The following is a 20,623-nucleotide window of genomic DNA, read 5'->3' on the forward strand; positions in this document are numbered from 1 at the left end:
GGATTACCCTGGCGGGCCACAGGTTGCCCACCTCTGCTTTAAAGGATAGACCACAAAGCTGTGGAGAACACACAGTAGAGAATAGTCCTTCATTGGCTGGGGAAATGTGCAATGACAGAGTTAAATTACAAGCATTAAAAAAATGAATGGGACAAGCACTATCACCAGCTCATTTTCTTGCAAATATTCTCAATATTCGGTACCAGAGTCAAACCTTAACTGCTGAAGAGGAGGAGTTGGCTATGGCATGGACATCCAGCAATCATCCCTCCATAATGCCAACTACAATATACTTCAGAGCTAAGGGTGAACCACTCAAGAAATATTTGTTTGATGATGATGTTTTAAAGAAAGTCACACCAGTGAACTGGTGGAAGTCACTTAAGCACTTGGGTTCAGACACTGTTGAAGTGATCATCTCACTTTTAACAGCAGGAGCTTCTTCTGCCAGTGAAGAAAGAATATTTTCTTCCTTTGGCCTAATTCATTCCAAACTGAGAAATCGTTTGGGACCTGAAAAAGCAGGAAAGCTTGTTTTTCTTTTCCAGGTTATGAACAAACAGGAAAATGAAGGTGAAGACGACTGAGTTAGCTGCAGAAGCCAATATTTTAAATTTCTTATGTTGACCTGGCTGACATAGTCAATTTAATGTCTCTTTGTTTGTTTTTAAAAAATTTAATTTAACTATTTTAGTTAAAAACAATTTTAACAAAAACAAACCTGATTTTAAAAAACTTGAATGTTTAGCTAAATTCAAAAATTCATATGCTTGTTTTGTTAAAATATTATATGTTTGCTGTTGAAGAAAGAAATCCAGAATACATAACTTTGTTGTTTTAGTTAATTAAAACAATTTAAATGTCTGTCTGGTGATGTTCTCCTCCTAATACAGCATGGCAAGAAAATCCTCCAAATATTAATGATTAACCTGTTGAATTGGAGATAGTTCACCTCCCAATGACTTCATAAATATCTGCTTCAGTTACCTTTGGTAAATGAAATAACCAATCATTCATTTTCTGATATAGCTGTAAAACTGTTATGAACAGTTTTCAAAATAAATCACTTTAAAAATGTATAGTGTGTACCTTCTAAAAACAAAACCTACATCTGTCTCTGAGTTGTGAAGAACATGTATTAAGGTTATAACAATCAACAAGAATGCACCTTTATATAGAAATCCATGATAAATCGAGTCTACCTGACTAGTGATTTAAATCATGATTTAAATCAATTTGATTTAAATCAAATTCACCCTGAATTTTACGACAAGGTAAACGAGATGAGTTCACCATGGGTGGGAGGTACGGGGCTGGACCATACCTTGCTACATCTCGGGAAACACTGTCAGTGCTTATCTCCACTTAGGACTCTACGGTGCAATAAACATTGCAAGTTAGCTGTCTCATTGTAAAAACCCAAACAAGCACACCTTTGTGTCAGTGAAGACAAAGCCTCAGTGTTGGCACTGTCACTATACTTTACCTGTCCAAGAGGAGTCATCAGTGTCCCTTACACACTGCTGTATCTTCCTCTGCCACTAGGGCATATCCTGTCAGCATAAATTTTGTTATTCGTTTTAAAAAATCAGGCTTTGTTTGAAAGCTCATTTATTTTGTCGTATTTGCCACTTTTTGTTCCTCTTCCAGATCCAAAATGTCCCGGGGATGTAGATCTCCAAAACAGCGACTGGGACATCAAGACAATTACCAGCTCATTGAAATTCTACCTCAGGTAACTTCCGCGCTCGTTGTCTTATTTTTGACTCTCCCAGGCAGGGCTGGAACTCTTTGGGCGAAGATGGTGTCTTTTGTTTGAAAAAAACGTGTCTGTTGTAAAAACCTCACGTGCACTTAGAGCGCTATGCAAATAAAAGAAATGAGGATGGAGTGCCAATTGGGCAGCCTCAAGAATCCATGGGAGTTGGAGTGGAAAATATGACTTTCCTCTCCGTTCGTCTTCCAATGTAACTGAGAACAGAGTCGTAGCCGCTCCTCTGCTCTTTGAGGAATTCAGAGTTGTTTCTGTTTGTTTCAGGAATCTAGCTGAACCTGTCATGACGTACCGACTCCATAAAGAGCTGGTCTCAGCAGCGAGTAAGTCCCAACAGCTTCACTACTGATAGGCTTCAGACCCCCCCATCCTGCATAAGAATGGCATTACTCCACTAGCTCAACACAACGCTGAGTATGTTGCACGTGTGGAGTTCCCGATCAAGTGAGACATGTTGTAGCCAGGTTACAGATCCCCGATGACAAGCATCTTGGCCTTGCAGTGTATGGGATCCAACAGGGGCTGCTGTCATGGCAGCCAGCCACATCCATCTGGGACCTGGGTAGGGAAGGAAAATCAGATGATTCACTTGCCTGGATGCTAAGTCATAAGAGAGTCTCTGTGCATCACTGAATGGCATCTTACAGTTCAATCCTGCCATGGGATTTGAGGGTACTCAGCATTTTCAGGATCATGTCCCTGACCCATTTGGGCCATATTCTCAGTGGGAGTAAATTGGCAGAGCTTCAATAGATTTACACCAGATGAGGATCTGGCCCATTGTACTTATAATAGAGCTTCACGCCTGCTTCCGGTTTCTTAGTTTGTTTGAAGGGATCATTCTAAAAGGATGACTCCATTTAGTCCCCATCGTCCTTTATATTACAGTGTACTTGTGTGTGCCTGGGTCTGGATCCCTTCAGAGACACTTAAGGTGGGGCGTGGAGTAAGGGGAGCTTTTAAAATATATGTGGGTGTGTCTATATCATATGTGTCAAAAGGGAATTGGCCCAGTTGTGCTAGCAGAATTATTTCCTGACAGCTTTATGTTTTTTTAAATTGTAAATAGAGACACATGATGACAGGCCCCAATCGCCATGCAGTGTCTCAGATGTCCCTCTTTGGCACTGAGTTTTGTCCTGGAATGCTGAACCCATAATACCTTCAAGTATGCGAAATGCATTTTTCTGATGGAGCGGCTAGTGCTAAGTAACAGACCAAACTGACAAAGGTCAGGCAAATAGCATGAGTATGTTAACAGGGCAGAATCTGAGCTAAGACTCATTTAAAACCTGGGTCATCTTCAATCCTGGTAAAATGTCTCTTTGCAAATTATCTTTCATAATTTTAAAGTAGCTGCACCCTCATAATTACATCTAGAGCAGAAGTGCAGAGATAGAGAGCCTGGGTTTGCAGTTACTTAAGCAACTTTCTTAATAAAAGAGAGGATGGTGTCTTAAAATGTCCTATATCTGAGGAAAACACATTGGGCTCAAACCTGAGGTGGTGAGCACCTGCAGCTCCATGGAACTGCAGCTTGGCACCTCCTTGGCCCTTGGAAAATTAATAATGTTGCTTCTCGTTCTGCTAAAGAAAAATTCTCCTCCTCCAGATGACTGTTCTCAAACCCAAGAGTTGCTAGATTTTCTATCTTATTATACCGATTATAGCTGGGTAGATGGAAATATTAACCCCCTCCCTTACCCTCCTTCAGAAATGTCCATGCAGTTTTCCAACTATAAAGATCACACTCTGTTCTGTATGCATTGTGTATTTTATTGTTCCAGGCTGGTTTGTGCCTCTTGACTGGATGCTTATTAATCCTGTGCATTTTACCCCCATGTACAGTACTAAGTACCTATGCTAAGAACAGTCTCATCAGAGGGGCCTGAATTGCTCGCTTGGCCCTAGAACTGCTTTTGCTCAATCTGGGCTGAGGTTCCTAGGGTTGGTGTGCGAGGGAAGCGGCTGCTCATGCTGTATCGGTTCTGTTCATGCAGCACATTTCACCAGCACTACATTTCAGTTGAAAAATCCCACTCTGAGCCCCTTTTAACCTTGATTTCACCTCTTTCCTTGTCACTTCATTTCTCATGATGATAACCTTGCTGCTGTGTAATTGCCCTCCTTCCAGGTTCCTCTCATTTGCTCTTGGCAGGCTGGCCCCACACCTCAGGGAATAACACAGATTATTTTTTTAAGCAGTAGGCAAAAACTTCTCTCTTGTTTCTTTCCAGAATCTGAGAACCTGGATTACAGGCTGGGAGCCATTCACTCTCTGGTTTATAAACTACCTGAGAAGAATAGAGAGATGTTGGAACTCCTCATACGACACCTGGTCAAGTAAGCAGAATCCAGTAAATATTCCTGTTAAACCAGAGAGATAAAAAAAGGGAGTCAGAGAAGCCAGCCTGTTTCTCTGGCAAATTAATTAAGCCCTTGACAACTATTGTACAGCTGGGAATATACTGCCCAAATTGCGTGGCTATCCCTGTATTTGATATTCCCCTGTCCACCTGCCACTTACAGTCAATGGCTGCTTTATGAGAAGCACCAAGTAGAGAATAATTTTTATATGATAATATGGTCTAACAGACCAGAGCTGTAAACCTAGTGTCTGGCCAGCCCAATTAGCAACAACATTATGTCTGGAATTTTGGAGCAGTTTTAAGACCCCTGTTCCCTGGGACTGGAGATTAAGCACATACTGAATGCACTTCTTGTACTATGGATTCAATGTGCTTTGTCCTTTGAGGAGCACTGGTGCTAGGCACATTAGCCTTCAAGCCCTCCCTAATGTCCAGTTAGGAGCTGATCTTTCTGAGGTGCTGGGCACCTGTTGCTGTTTGACTTCAGCTGGTGCCATGAGTGCTCAGCACCAATAAAAATTGGTCCATTGAAGGTGAAGGCACTGGAGTTGCTGTTTTCCTGCCCTCCTTTCACAGTGAATGTGAGGATGCAAGGTGCAGAACCTAGTATCCTCATCTCACATGGGAGTCATATAGAGAGTCACCTCTTGACGGTGCTCATTGTGCCAGCCATGCTGAAGCTCCTGGGGAGGGAAAGATGCTGGAGTTCTGCTCACTAACAGACATGGTTTGGGGAGGGACTGGTCTCCAGATTGAAAGGATGTGCTTTGGCCAAATTGGAAGAGCCACTTTCAAAACACAACATTTACAGGGCTGGTTTGGGTTGGTAAAACCACACTGGACAGGGATTTATTTTGCAGCTCCAAATGGGGATTTGGATCTTCGTGCTATTTGGTCGTAACCCCTCTATTTCAGGGGTAAGAAGGCTGGATCCATGGTCCTGGTACATGGACTCGTCGCTAGCCTTTGGCAGACAGGATATTTTTTAAAAACCTCTCTGCAGAAGGGGCAAGGTTTCCCTTTTTTTTGGCACCATTTACAGTCAGGCTGACCCATTATTAATAGTAGCTCTGTTGTTGCCTACACAGAGTTTTGCATTGAGGGCCCTATTCCCCACCTTGTCTATGGTGGCAGAAATCTCATAAATGCCAATAGGAGGTAGGTGGCAGAAGTAAAACTCAGAGCTCAGCATCAGAATATCTCTGCTCCCAGCCCTTGAAGTTCAGACTCCAATTCTATACCTGAATACTGTGTGGTCTCTTCCTAGATTAGCCTATAAATCATTCCATAGTTGGTGCTATTCAGTGGGGCCGCATATGGCACTGAAATCTAAACACAGCTACATAAATAGCACTCTGTTTCTTGAAAGCCATGACGCTTTCAGAAAAACGATACCATAGAGATCTCTCTGAAATCTTTCAGAGATTCCATCCTGGTACGCAGTTCTTCTTCTTTGGGAAAAAAATCCCAATGCATGTCTTGGCTAAATGAATCATTCCAAAATAAATGGTTCACTTAACATGCATGTAGCACGGACAGCTAATGATTCCCGGGGTAGTGATCCTCCTAAAAGAGGAGCCAGACATTTGAAGGGATCAAATAACAAAACCAGTACATCGCACTCTCAAGCTTTCTGCATAGCCAAAGAATGTGCTTATCGTAGCCAGATATATGTTTTATGAGCAGCTTCACGGGCACGGGAAACCTGGTTCTGCTTTACAATATGGAGGAAATTGAATTAATTAATCTTGCAATTTTTAAATGGCCTTTCACATTGTCTTCTAATCTCATCTTTTTCTTTTCCTCCACCCATGCCAATAGCGTGTGTGAGCACAGCAGAGAGAATCTGATGTCCCCATCCAACATGGGGGTTATATTCGGCCCCACCCTTATGCGGGCGCAGGAGGACACGGTCGCTGCCATGATGAATATCAAGTTCCAAAACATTGTGGTTGAGATCCTCATCGAGCACTTTGACAAGGTATGGGGCCAGCCCTCAAGAGCTTGCCTCAGAAGCTCACTAGTGCTCTATCAAGTCCTTGTGGATCATTGTGCTGTGTGGTCTGGAGCACTGGCTTGTTTTGCTGGATTCCTCTTATGGTTTTAATTGTACTATTCAGAGATGCACAAAGTGGAAGCAAAAGCTGTAACAATCACATGTTCTTCACGGTTTCCTTTGGTTACTTCATAAAGGCTTGGCTTTCTTAAGGGGCCGCACTCACGGCTTTAACAGAAGAAATTCCCCACTGGGAAACTTGCTATATAGCTGTACAGTATGGGAGTTTTACATCTTCCTCTGAAGCAACTGGTGTTGACCGGGGACAGAAAACCAAACTGTATGGACAATAGGTCTCACCTGACATGGTCCGAAATAGGTAACTGTAGAACTACTCTTAAGTGAAGTCTCTCTTAAGTGACTTCCTAAAGGATCAATAAAAACAAGTTGCCTGTTGGATAGGGATTTTCTTAACTAAAAATTGAAGAAAGCCACGTGTGGCGGTACTTCAAAGTGATCTCTTGAGAGAGGAGCTGCCAATTGGAGGGGGAGTCTTTAGTGCAAGTTTCAGCATACATCTGACATTTTTGAGTTCTGTATAGAGTAATACTTTGCCCATAAAGCTCTAGACAGTGGAACTGGCGGAAAGGACCAGCTGCTGATACAGAGTTTTGAAAGAGTTCACGCTATTATTATTTAATTATGGAGGTATTGATAGCAGCTCCATATTTAAAGTTGCACCAAGGTTTTCATTTTCATGGGATATTTAATATTTATATTACAGTAGTCACCAGAAGCCTCAATCAGGATTGGAGCCTCATTGTTGGAGCCTCATTATTGCCCCAGGGGTCGGTCCTGGGGCCGGTTTTGTTCAATATCTTCGTTAATGATCTGGAGGATGGTGTGGATTGCACCCTCAGCAAGTTTGCAGATGACACTAAACTGGGAGGAGTGGTAGATACGCTGGAGGGTAGGGATAGGATACAGAGGGACCTAGACAAATTAGAGGATTGGGCCAAAAGAAATCTGCTGAGGTTCAACAAGGACAAGTGCAGAGTCCTGCACTTTTGACGGAAGACTCCTATGCACTGCTACAGACTAGGGACCAAGTGGCTAGGCAGCAGATCTGCAGAAAAGGACCTAGGGGTTACAGTGGACGAGAAGCTGGATATGAGTCAACAGTGTGCCCTTGTTGCCAAGAAGGCTAACGGCATTTTGGGCTGTATAAGTAGGAGCATTGCCAGCAGATCGAGGGACGTCATCATTCCCCTCTATTCAGCATTGGTGAGGTCTCGTCTGGAGTACTGTGTCCAGTTTTGGGCCCCACACTACAAGAAGGATGTGGAAAAATTGGAAAGAGTTGAGGGGAGGGCAACAAAAATTATTAGGGGGCTGGAGCACATGACTTATGAGGAGAGGCTGAGGAAACTGGGATTATTTAGTCTGCAGAAGAGAAGAATGAGGGGGGATTTGATAGCTGCTTTCACTACCTGAAAGAGGGTTCCAAAGAGGATGGATCTCGACTGTTCTCAGTGGTAGCAGATGATAGAACAAGGAGTAATGGTCTCAAGTTGCAGTGGGGGAGGTTTAAGTTGGATATTAGGAAAAACTCTTTCACTAGGAAGGTGGTGAAGCACTGGAATGCATTACCTAGGGAGGTGGTGGAATCTCCTTCCTTTGAGGTTTTTAAGGTCAGGCTTGACAAAGCCCTGGCTGGGATGGTTTAGCTGGGGATTGGTCCTGCTTTGAGCAGGGAGTTGGACTCGATGACCTCCTGAGGTCCCTTTCAACCCTGATATTCTATGATTATGCCTGGTGCTATACAAAAACCTGTTTATACACACACACACACACACACACACACACACACACACACACAAGCTGATGTTGATCATGGCTGTCTCTGTTGTGATGGAATGTAGAGTACTCTGCTACCTAATGTATTGGTGATTTGTCACTAATAATATCTGGTATAAATTTAATCATTTGGTATTTTGGGGGGGTGGTATGGAAGAGTATAATTGAGTTTTATAATAAAATGTGAAAACTGATCAGCTGCAGCATTCAGTAAAAGGTATTAGGGTCAGATTCATTCCTGAATAACAGCACAACTTACTAGGGATGAATTTGGCCCTTTATCTTTACTTAGTGCCCTTGATCACAGAATACTTCATAGAAAAAGTCCAGCATATGAGAAGAGGAAAGCTGTAAAGCATGCTTTAAGGAGAGGTAGTTACCTGCCTTTGAGAAGGATGGAGAAAGAGTTCCTGTGAGACAGATCAGCACAAGTGAAAAGTGACCCCCGCACACACACACACTTCTGGGGAGAGGAGAGTAGGTCAAATGTGAAGGAGCACAGTAGTTGAGAAGGTGGGCATATGGTCAGAGGTAGAGCAGAGATCAGAACAGAAGATTGAGTCGTAGATGGTGATGCTGGGGTTTGGATGAGTGGATGGATGAATCCATGGAGATCTGAGTACCTGCAGGACAATTTTAGTTGGATTTAAAAATTGACAAGAAGCCAGTGAAAATAACACACCTTGGTCTCACTACAGTTCATTGAAACCATTCCCTAGCAAGCTCTTTCAGCTGAACAGCTAGTTGATTATAAGTTAAATGCTCAGATTCTGCACTACAGTATGGCCTCTCTCTCTTCTGTGTTATAGAGTTTGCAGCCCAGATAATGGCCTGCAGAGGGGAGCCAGGGAAAATGTATGATTACTCTGCCAACTCCAAGCTCTGGAATGAAATTTTAATTAAGACAGACCTCTGCTTCCTTACCTTTAATTTCTGCAATGATAAGGTTAAGCTAGTAATGTTTTATTAGACTGAGCTTATAAACGCAGCTTCAGTGTCTAAAATATCTTCAACTGACATATAAGCAAATACTTCAAATGAGTTTGAAGTAGAATAGATATATTATTTATATAGTGCATTATGAAGACTCTAAGGACAAGGAAATTCACTAAGTCAGTTTGGGTAATTATTGCTTCAACAGCTTAAATTTCCATGCCACAGCTAAATTAAAAATTTGATTCCTCTGGAAATAACTCCTGTTGCTGTATGAACTTTAGTGTCTAATGCTGAGATTGGGTCAATATCATTATATTTCTGAATTATTTAAATTTGATTTTCATTTCAAAATACACAAAGCAAACAGGGCTTGTGTCAGCATCTTGGAAAGCTGTGGATGGCTGCATATTTCAGCAGCACTTACATATCAAGCTAGAAAGCATCTCCTGCATTTGCCTGTCTGTGGTAATGGTGTAAGAGTTGATGCTGGAAGTACTCCTCCTTTAAGAGCCATGAGGTGACTTTCCTTAGCGCATTGCAGACAGGAAAGAGGTTGGCGTTTCAACAGGTTTTGTGAAACTTGCCCTAGTATTGATTCATTGATCCTTATTCTGCTATTTTAATGACTCCCAAAGTTGTGCTTTCAAATCATGGGCTAATAATGCCAAAGAAACCTCCTTGGCATCAGGGCAAAGGGAACACTCTGGACCTTCGTATTCTAGGATGGAGAAAAAGTATCGCCATCTGCAAAGAACTGAACCACTGGAGTCAGAGTCTGTTAAACGTCGACAGCTGCTTTATGTCACAGGATCTCAAAGCAAAAGATCCAAACCCAAGAGACTGGAGTTTGGAAGAGATTCCTGAATTCTTGCCCTGAATTCAGAGAGGCAGCTGTGTGCATACAGCTGCAAAGCATGGAATATCGCTCGTGCTGAATACAAAGAGAGATGGGAAAAAGCAGGAGCACACGCCCAATCCTAACAAACAGCTTTTGTACCAAACTGACTGGAGAGTTTGAGAAATGGTTAATGCCACTGAAAATATTACATCCCTGTATTTGCTTGGTCAGTAGAGAGAGATCATGCTCCCTACTGCTCACATGCTGGTATTGTAAGTTAGACCTTGGGGAATCTGATTGCAGAGATGCCTGGGACCTGTCATCACTTTTATACATTCTGCCAGGTCTTCATGACCCAAGAAGATTCAGGAAAAAGAAGCTGGAGAGTGTTACACTGTCTCATCCCACTTGTTTGACCTCACAGAATTTCTCTTGGTTTGAAAGAGGAAGGAAATCAGTTTTCTAACAAAGAAATTGTTTTATACAGGGGAAAAAGTGATTATTACATTTAAAACATGCGTGAATGACACCCCAAAAATCCCTGAACCAAAAACAGGTGCAGAATGGGCAGTGGCCCAGCCTGCCTCCCCACGCAGTGAGAGTCCCCTCTCCAGGGACAAAGTGGTTCAGTCTCCAGGCTTCATTCATTTTCTGTTCTTTCTGCCAATGCTGCTAGCAAAGGTGTCAGTTATGAAATTTTTTACGATTGGGATTCTTGTCCGTGACCAGCAATCCATTCCACACAGGCCACCTAACTGTCAGATTGTCATGATTTTTGGTAGCTATCAACCCAGGCCAAGTTTAGATCAGTGATCTAAAAGGGAACATCTCTGTATCCCATTACAGTTGCCCTGGGCCATCCGTTCCCGGCCTATACAATAACTGAGCATTTAGCGCCCAATCTAATCCCCTGTAACATCAGTGGAAAGAATTCAATAGCAGTTGGATTGCGGCCTTCATATGGTATTTTATGTCTTCAAAAGCCTGTTCAAAGGTTAATCAATGCTTCTTCAACTGTGAAGAAAGCACCTGAATAAATGAGAGCAACTAAATTAAAACCACCCAAGTCAGAAGTAAGGGCTGGATGACCAGTATGACAGGGAACCAGATTTATTAATCAACGATTGTTTAAGACAAATTAGTAACTGAGCGGCCATGGGTCTGATGGTTTCTTTTGATGCTAATGTGGGGGTTGTTTGAATGATTTCTGCAGAAGATTAAATTTGCTCTTCTCATCAACTGTCTGCTTTGAGGCCTGGTTAATATGCCCTGCCATCATGTGGAAAGGCATGTTTTATTAGGGTTTTTTTATAGCATTGTCTAGTTCAGCATTTCAGTTTTTGAAGTGGGTGCGTGCAAAGCTGCATAACAGGAAATCTGTCTAGAAAAAAGCCCACACCAAGAGACATAGCAGCCTAGTGAACACAGTTAGTAATGCACAGCTTTCCGCAAAGCTCAGCGGTTGTACTGAACCTTGCTCCACCACATTTGTGCTGCTCCGATGCTGCAAACAGACCAAAAAGCTGGTATAAGCAGACAGCTAGGGATTTGTCCAGCACAGGAGAATTCCTAGGTGCTGCAGGACTGTCATAGCCAGCTCATACGCTATCTAGGGTGGCCAGGTGCCTGGTTTTTGACCAAAAAGTCCAGTCGAAAAGGGGACCTGACAGTGTCTGGTCAGATCTACTGACCGGACACCTAAAGTCTGGTTACTGCAGGCAAGGGAGGAGGGGAGGCAGCAGGTCATCACCCGCACCAGCCCCTACTCAGTCGGGGCTGTCTCCTGCCTGTGTCAGGTGGCTGCCGCTCCCGGCCCTGGCTCTGCATGCGAGTCCCTCCTGACCCGGGCTGGGGGATGCCGGGAGGGGAAAAGCAGCGAGCAACAGGGAAGAGGAGTGGATGGGGGCGGGGCCTCGAGGGGAAGGGGCAGGCAGGGGCAGGGCCTCGGGGAAAGGGGCGGGGCAGGGCTTTGGAGGGAAGAGGCAGGGCACAGGTGGGACCTCTGAGGGGAAGAGGCGGGGCACAGGTGGGGCCTCGGGGGGAAGTAAGGGGGCAGGGGAGGTTCCAGCACTCCTGCTGCAGTGTCCGGTTTTTAAATATTACCAAGGTGGCAATCCTAATGCTATCCCCTCTCCTAGCCTTGGTGTAGAGAGGCTGTTGGCAGCTGCTGGGAAGAAAGGGAGTGTGACTAGAGCATTGCTGCACTCTAGTGATCCCTGGCTCTCCTACCAGCCCCGTTGGGACAGGGGAGAGAGGTATTCAGCCAGCATAGTTTAGAGCAACCCTAAAACAGCTCTAAACTAAGCTGGGCGAAGTGTAAACTTAACTCCAGGATTGCTGAGCTGCACATGGCTCCTTTGCAGCTCCCCCAGTCAACTGCACCCAGCACTTATTGGACATAGTTTAGGACTGATCTCTAGGTATATACTTTATCTCAGTGAGATGCATTTCTCTTATTACCTTGCTCTTGAGTCACATGGCTTTGGGGTGGGAGTCTGTCCTTTGGAAAGGGAGTGCATGAGTCATGATCAGCAGATCTTAAAACATAGCAGGAGCTTTGCAAAAAATCCAAAGTCGACTCTTTGGATTTAAATGATTAACATTGGCTAGCCAATGCTAACCGTAATAAGAGGTTGTCCTTCTATAACACCTTCCAGTCCTTTACAAATAGTAATAAATAGATCCTGACAATACTCCCGTGCGGGAAGGAAATAACATAATCCCAATTTTACAGGGGGAAACTGAGGCACAGAGAAGCCAACTGAATTTCCCAGCATCACAGATGCATGTCGGGGTCAGAGTCAAGAATAAAACCCTAGTCTCTTGGTTCCTAGATCTGTGCTTTTAATCCAAGACCATTCTTCCTTCCTGTTCAGAGCTTTGAATCTTGATGTCAAATGTAGTCCACTTGAGGATGACTTCTAGTTAAAAATCTGTTTGATTAAGGGGCTATGGGGAAACCCCAGGAGTCTGGCCTGATTGGCCCAATTAGTGAGTGTCAAGTAACAGTGGAGCAGAAGATCAACTGAAATCATATCCTTCTAAATCACTTTTCCCTACAGATCTACTCCAGCCCACCTGAGGACAGTGCTGCCCCCCCAGTGCCTCCTCCCAGGGTAGCTGCCCGAAGGCACAAACCCATCACAATCTCCAAGCGCCCGCTGAGGGAAAGACCTGTCTTCTATGGTGGTTCCCTGGAAGAAAATCAAGGTCAGTTCAGCTGTTCACTGATACCGCTACCACCTCAGTCTCCAGCTCTTACAGTTCTCTGGTTGGCTCTGTACGCTGGATCCCAGCTTCCCACTCATTGTGGGAGGGATGGATTTGAAACTGCAGCAACAGCATCACATTTCCAAGGGCATTAACGTGTGGGGTGGGAAGAGAGGTTGTTCGGGGTTTTTGTTTCCCCTTGTAGAAAGTGGAAGGAGAGTAAATATCTGCATTTAGGCTGCTTCTGATCTAACAGCTCCTAAACTACTTTGGAGCAGGGTTTTCTCATAGCTTGATCCTTCAGAGATCTAAATTAAACACCGTGCTCTTCCATTCGAAAGGGCACAGATAAAAGTGCAGCGTAATGTAAATAAGTTCATAGATTTGAAAAATAAAAGCATCTTCTCTAGCACAGCATATGAGATGCAGATCTAGCGTCAATTCCAGCAGTGCTGAGCCACGGAGCGCAGTCAAGCTAAGCAGATCAGTGCTTGCTTTAAGCCCTAGGATTGACTTACTTGTACTGAACAGAGCTCGATACTGAGAGAGCTCGTGATGAGCCTGAGCCACTGGCAATTCAGGGTGAATCAAGTGAGGCACCGCAAGAAAAATAAGAGCAAGGAATTGAGTCATTGCTTAACAAGCCCTGATTAGAGCATTTCCCCTGTTGAATTAATTTTGTTGGTAAGTATTTACTAATACAGAGGCACACTGCTGTCATGTTGAAGGGGCACAGTCAACTTCTACTCATGCTTCTGTCTGCAGATGTTTTGCCCGTTGTTGTTACACATTACTCCTAAGATCATTACTTGTTACTCCTGTTGCTGAAAGAGATTAGGAAAAAAATAGTTCTCTGTTTTGTTTTCAGTTTGTTTACTTTGTGCTTTTGGACTTGAACTTGCAAGTTTGAGCATTTGGCCCAATTTACCAATTCATTTAAGCACATGCTTAACTTTAAGCACTAGAGTAGTCCCTTAAGGTTGGTGGACCTACTCAGGTACTTAAGATTAAGCTTGTGCTTAAATGTTTGCTGACTGAGGACCAGGGTGTTGACACCTTGCAGGTCAGAGACTGTAGTGCAGTCAGTTTCGCTGTGGTGCACTCTGTTGTTTGTATGGATCTTTCACACAGCAACAGGGAAAATAAAAACATTTGCAAAACTGTGAAAACATGGTAGTAAAACCACAAAACCTGTCAGGGGGATTCACAGGCAAGTGTATTCTCAGAAACGACTTTTATTTTTTATTTTTTTAAATTGACTAGGAAATGGAAGTCAACAGTGTCCCTCTAAAAATCATAGATTTTAAAAGTACATCAGTAGATTTCCTTTTCTCACCTTAGATTAGTGAAACTGAAATAACGTTTCACAGTCACTTATTTCTCACCACCAGGGCAAGTGAGTTCCCTTTCGCACTGCACGCAGTGTGGGCCACAAAAGCAGACCAGGCAGGTTTGCTAATTTCTAGTTACTATCACAGACCCTCGGAGCCTGTTTTTCAAAGGCCTTGCGAGCAGCGAGTGCTGAGTGAGCACTTGTGAAAATCAGGCCCTGTGCATCTCAGGGTTTCGCCTGGTGCCTGCATTTATTCCCTTTTCCTTCGGTTCCCAGGTGACACCCGTGATCAGACTCCTAATGGCACCATCATCTCGAATAGTACAGAAGCCCCCAAGCCGCTACATCGCAGCAGACTGTCTACACAGAGAGCAGGGGAGGCTGATCCTGGGAGGCCTGGCTCAGAGAGCAAGCATGAACAGTCCTCTGAGGTGGTTGTGGGAAAGCTGGTGTCCAAGCTGCAGGATGGGGGAGCTAAGCTCGCCAACAAGGCCACAAACGGAGTGGTGACTGGCACCACTGCTCTAAAGACCTCTGTTGTCCATGCTAAGAGGCCTACTCTGAAGCCCATGATATACAGCAAGGAGGGTAAGTTTTCTGCTTTGGGAGGTCTCAGCTGACCTTGGGTGGAACTCTCGCCCATCTTGTTGCACTGCAGAAATCGCAACAAACATTGTGACAAGCACCCCAAATGTTTTGCGTTTTGTCAGACTGGAGGGGGAGGGGTTTGCAGAGGGAAGTGCTATTTTTGCAACCTGTGTCTCTTTTCATGCAGTTGAACAATAGGGGACCTGAGATCAAAACCCTCACGTGGACCACTGGAGCCGGACCCTCCTCCTTCTGAGGACGTTCTGATCCAGATCCAATCATCATGCATTCAGCCCATTTTTATTACAGACGGGTTTGTAAGCTCAGCCTGTTGCTTACTGATGGAGGAAAGGGTATAGATTGGCCTGTGCTATTTCAGAGCTTTATGTAGCAATGCTGATACGGTAGACTCGTCCTCTGAAGCATTAGAGTTGGCATGGGCACAAGACATGCTGGGAACTCATGCAAGGGTTCGGCCTTTAGATTCAGAGATCACATAGTGGCCCAATGGACTCTGTAAAATCAGAATTCAAATCTGAATAGAAATGATTCAGAACCATCTAAGATGAGTGCTTTAGATATTGAAAACTTGAGTAATTTGAAAAATACAAAATGCTTTTAGCTGTTTAGGCAGTGCACTTGCATTTTGTATTTCTCTCAGTGCAGACAAAGAAAATCAATGAAGTCACTTTTACTTTTGCTTATAGTCAGGTTCCCTTTTAGGTTCTTGATGCTGCAATGGCTGGATTGCACACACTGGCAGGGCAAGATTTATTTCATCTGTTTCCACTGGAATTTTAAAAAATCAAGGAAAGCATTTCTATTTAGCACAAATGTGATAAAAAACTTGTTTTCTTTTGGTAATTTAAAAGACTCAATTTGGGATCAAATTTAACTTGACATTTTCCATTTAAAATAGATAAAGAAAGGTGTGGTAATTTGCCAAAATGTACAGATCACTCCAATGACACAGATGTGGGTTGTTTATAAAAAAGAAAGATGATTGTTTTAAGCATTGACAGCTCTTCCTGTGTTCATCTCTCTGCTTGCTAGATGCTTTCATAACCTAATAGCCTTCACAGTCTCACACTTAGAAAGGAAACAGTAGACTGCACACTTATGTTGACTCCTGGGTATAATAAAAAGAAAGAATAACGAGGTTTGGCTTGGTAGCACAACCATAAAGTTAATTTGAATAATACTGCTGATCTCATATAAATCTGACCTATAAGTATTGGATAGAAATCTGCTTTTGGTGTAATAGGATGGTTTTTACAGATGGAAGTGGCTGAACATTAACTGCTATTTTGCATTTGAGGTTATTATGTTATTATAATGTAACACATTGCATCTCTATAGTGTGTCCAAAGTACACACATTGACAAAATAGGCTAATGCGATTTTGGGATGTATAAACAGTGAATCTCGAGTAGGAGTAGGGAGTTTATATAACATCTGTATTTGGCACTGATGCAGCCACTGGAATACTGTGTCCAGTTTTGGTGTCCATAATTCAAGAAGGGTACTGAAAAATTGGAGAGGATTCAAAGAAATTCACGAGAATGATTAAAGGATTGGAAAACATGCCTTATGGTGAGAGACTCAAGGAGCTCAATCTACTTATCAAAGAGAAGGTTGGGGGGTAACGTGATCACAATCTATAAGTACCTACATGGGGAACAGAAATTGGGTAAAAGACGGCTCCTCAGTCTACCATACAAAGGTATATCAAGATTGAGTGGCTGGAAGTTGAAACTAGACAAATTCAGATTAGAAATAAGTCACCAATTTTTAACATTGTAATACATTTTTAACTGTAATATCTTACCAAGGTTTGTGGTGCATTCTCCATCACTGGAAACTTTTAGAAAACAATCCAATTTTGATTTAAAAGAGATATAGATATAAATAGATATAGTCAAGTTCTAACAGGAATTAATCTCTGGCCTGTGTTATGCAGGAGGTCAGACTAGATGATCACAATGTTTCTTCTGGTTTCATAATCTATGAATCAGTCAAAATGCTTCCTAAAGAAGTGGGGTAGTGGCTTGGAAGGTGAAATGGGAGGAGAAAGAATGATTTAGTGTCTCAGAGGAAGGAGGGAGAAAGGATTTGGAGAGATTGAGTGGCACAAATGAAAGAGCATTTTACCCCACAACCTTCTGCCAGTGGTGGCAAGGCAAGGTAACGGATGCAGGAGGTCAAAGCAGATGGAGTGCAGTGACTGAGCAGGGCCTAGGTTGATAACAGGTCAAAGAGTTTGGGTGCAGCAGGGCCATGGAGAGTTTTGAAAAGTATGATTGCAGTGTTCAGCTGGATTCTGAGATGGATAGGAAGCCAGGCCAAGGAACTCAGGGTGGGAGGAATAGGAAGCTGGTGAAGGGAATGGATAGGAATCCAGGGAAGGGGAAGGAAGATGCATGGAGCAGAGTAAATATAGTCCAGCTTCCTGGAATAAAGGCCTAGTGTGAAGTTTGGTGAAGCAGAGGCTCGGGAAGGTCCTAAGAGGGAACTGCAGTAATCTCAGCTATGACTGAGCATTAGAATTTAATCAATCTCTCCCTGCTTCCATAGAGAAGCACTGAACATGGTTTCCATTGGAAAACCTTGTGGTTAGTTTTTTTTTATCTCAAATAATGCAATAATAGCCTCAGAGACATTGAACAGGGTCAGTTTGCCGTGAAACAGTAATGTCTGCCTCTGGTTGTGCAGTTAGATTCCCATAGTGCCCCTCTCTCCAACCAGCCTGAAACTTCTGCCTCTTCACAATCTTTGGCTCTCACTCCAAAGCATTGCTGACAGTGTTTGTTATCTTCAACCTTTCAGGTGAGTACGACACCTTCACTAAAGCTCGATCCCCTGGAGATAAGCCAGTGATAACACGGCCCCCAGTGAGACCTCCAGACCCTCCGTGCAGAGCTCCCCCATCCCAGAAGCTGGAGCAGAAGCCTGAGCCAATAGCAGGAGGAGCGGAGGAAATGCCTTCATCTGTGTAAGTAGGAAATCCCCATCAGGGCTGTGTGCCCGGACTTAAAAGCCCAAGAGGAGGCAATTCCTAGCAGTCAAGGGATGTGGAAAATGTGCAGAAGGAAAAGGCAAGGTGATAAAAGCCATACAATGGCACTAATCAAATGAAACCATGAGCCTTTTGTAGTTTAGTCATGGGGACTCCATTTCCTCCCCAGGGCCCTCTGTGGTGTGCAGTAACAATGGTATGAGAAACTTCTAATCACTTCTGGGTGAACAAGGCACACAAAAGAACAAACTTTCCAAGAAAGAGTTGATGCTACTTGGATTTGTTCTCAGCAAAATGAGGGGGAAGCTGACCACTAATTAAACTGAGCTCTATGCTCCAATTTCACTTACATTATAGCTGACAACAATCCCATTGGACGCAATGGGAGTGTTCTTACGTAAAGAATGACTAAAGATCTCAAGATTTCACCACTGACTTCAGTGGGAGTTTGGCTTGAAGACGGGCTTCTAAGTGTTATCAGCAAAGAATTCACTGTGTGCTACTCGTGCTGTAATACCATAACCGAGCTTACGTTTTTCATTGCTCTGTCATCCTGTCAGGGTCTGACATTGACACTGGCTACCTGATACTTTATCGTGGACCTCTATGCTGGCATTTCTTCCCACTCTCCTATAGATCACAAGGCCATAGGGTTAAGATTTCTACCTGCTTCCTCCCCCAAGCCCTCACATACCCCATTGCAGATGACTTGCTGTGATGAAACATCCTTTGTGACCACATTCATCCATTTAAGTACCTAAAAGCCAATGAAGTGTCATGCCCTCAATGGAACAAGAGGTGCGATACCCAGTTGTCATGGTACAGCATGGGAAAAGCAGTGTCCTTTGTTCGGAGAGGAGCAGAGTCTGAGGTCCCCGTGCATTGTGCTCCTGACATATAGTGTCTCTAGAATAGCCCTGCTTGATTTGGTGAATAACTTTCAGTTAAGCAGTGTTATGTAGTTGATCCAAATCCTGCAATTTGCACTTCTTACTCGGGTCAAATTCCTATTGGTTTCAGTGGGCCTTATGCCTGAGGAAGGATGGGCAAAGGTTGGCCTGTTACTGTTAATCGTTTGCTGTGATTCCTTTCTGTTACAATTACAGTTGGAGGTCAGGTCTGTGGTAAGCCCGATGGAGATCATAGGTCATAAAATTAAGGATACAGGGGTTAAAGGTTCTCAAGCGGAGAGGTTTAGGCCGTTGGGCTGCAGGCAGTAAGACATCATCTCTGGCAGCAAGCGGTCAGTACTGTGTCAGGCAAGAGCAAAACCAGAGGTGTGAGAGCAGAAGTAGCATCTCTGATCAGACCAGAGAAGGATATTGGTAGGAGGCTATTGTTGACCATCCTCAGTGCTTTCCAGTGGCAGCCTATCTCCCTCCCCTCACCAAATAATTGCTCTTTGATACAAATAGTGTCTCATCAAATAACTGCCTTATCATGGGAGAACTCAAAGAACCTTGCTGGTTTTGTTTGCAGAGTGGCCTCCCGAACAAAGTTCTTCGAGACAGCTTCCCGGAGGACAAGCAGGTAAGAGATGCCAGGAACTAAGGTGCTTTCACACAAAAACACACACAAACGAAAAAGCCTGCACCTCAGCACAGAAGTGACCCTCTAATTACAAGTGGGCAGTGTAGGCAGGAGGCCCCCATCTGGTTATTTCCTGGACTTCAGTATTCCTGGGTAAAGAGATGGTTTCCAACCAGAACACTGCATCAAAACAAAACAAACTTTGGGGCCTTCACAAGGTAGATCTGAATAACAATCTAGAGCTGGATCTGAATTTTGTAGTTTGAGTTCACATCTGCTAGGTAATAAATATTTCTTTGGATCATTGTGTTGATGTGAGTTCAGCTCTATACCAGTGTATTGGGTGTTTGGTTGTATTTCACAATACCCAGTACATGAAAAGCTTAGGATCAGCAAAAAGATGAGACTGATTGCTCCCTTGAATCTGTCCCCTTGGAAGTGCAGAGTATAACCTCGTTATACCGGATTAGACATTAAACTGACACTACACATAATCGGTTTCCAGTTGGAACTCCACTGTTAATGAATATGATGGCTTTGAAGTCCATGTCAGATCTTCCGGGCAGGGTAGGGTGTCAGTGTTTTGAATTAGATACAGTTCACTCTTTCTTGCTGCTGTGAATTTAGTTCTGAGCAGTAGCGATACATGCAGGCTTCATCTTCCCATTCTTATAGATCACCAGCACCACTGTTTGTTTTTTTTGGCATGTACCAAAAGCACAATCATGGCTGTGTGTAGATCTTTTAGAAAGTGACAGATGGGGGGAAGGGGAGGATGTCTCTCTTAGCGATGCTTACAATTTTCTTGCCTAATGTACTGAGCAATATACATTAACCTTGCCTGCCATCCCATTCCTCCTTGTAGATTCATGGCCCTGATTTTAGGCTTGTTTATTAAATTGATTTTCTTTCTCTCCCTTCTCCTATCCCCTCACTCATAGCTCCTCATCACCGCAAGGCAGACTCCCAAGTGATGAGAGCTGAGGATAAAGGTATGTGTCTGTCACAGAAAGCAACCAACTGCATAATTTTAACCTGGCTTCAGCTGACTGGGTGGAAGGGAGGCCAGTGGAAGTAGCTGGGAATTTGTAAGGAGAGACTGATAGCGGCCTCCTCTCGCCTTCTCCAGCAGAAGACTGGGGAGGAGAGGTCATCAGAAGTGGCCCATTTTCTCTT

The 20,623-nt window shown here is 43.7% G+C and overlaps 1 protein-coding gene across 1 annotated transcript in view; it reads left to right on the forward strand.

Annotated features, from left to right (window-relative positions):
• OPHN1 (oligophrenin 1) overlaps nucleotides 1–20,623 on the forward strand; it is a 121,621-nt gene that overhangs the window by 98,205 nt on the left and 2,793 nt on the right. Inside the window, exons 16-24 of the mRNA XM_074962373.1 lie at nucleotides 1,651–1,735; nucleotides 2,039–2,097; nucleotides 4,012–4,117; nucleotides 5,965–6,124; nucleotides 12,833–12,980; nucleotides 14,590–14,901; nucleotides 17,728–17,893; nucleotides 19,397–19,447; nucleotides 20,389–20,439. Coding sequence (XP_074818474.1) covers nucleotides 1,651–1,735; nucleotides 2,039–2,097; nucleotides 4,012–4,117; nucleotides 5,965–6,124; nucleotides 12,833–12,980; nucleotides 14,590–14,901; nucleotides 17,728–17,893; nucleotides 19,397–19,447; nucleotides 20,389–20,431 — 1,130 coding nt within the window. The 3' untranslated portion in view covers nucleotides 20,432–20,439. The remainder of the gene's footprint in view (nucleotides 1–1,650; nucleotides 1,736–2,038; nucleotides 2,098–4,011; nucleotides 4,118–5,964; nucleotides 6,125–12,832; nucleotides 12,981–14,589; nucleotides 14,902–17,727; nucleotides 17,894–19,396; nucleotides 19,448–20,388; nucleotides 20,440–20,623) is intronic.

The sequence above is a fragment of the Natator depressus genome, chromosome 9 (assembly GCF_965152275.1).
Source record: "Natator depressus isolate rNatDep1 chromosome 9, rNatDep2.hap1, whole genome shotgun sequence".
Classification (NCBI taxonomy): domain Eukaryota; kingdom Metazoa; phylum Chordata; order Testudines; family Cheloniidae; genus Natator; species Natator depressus.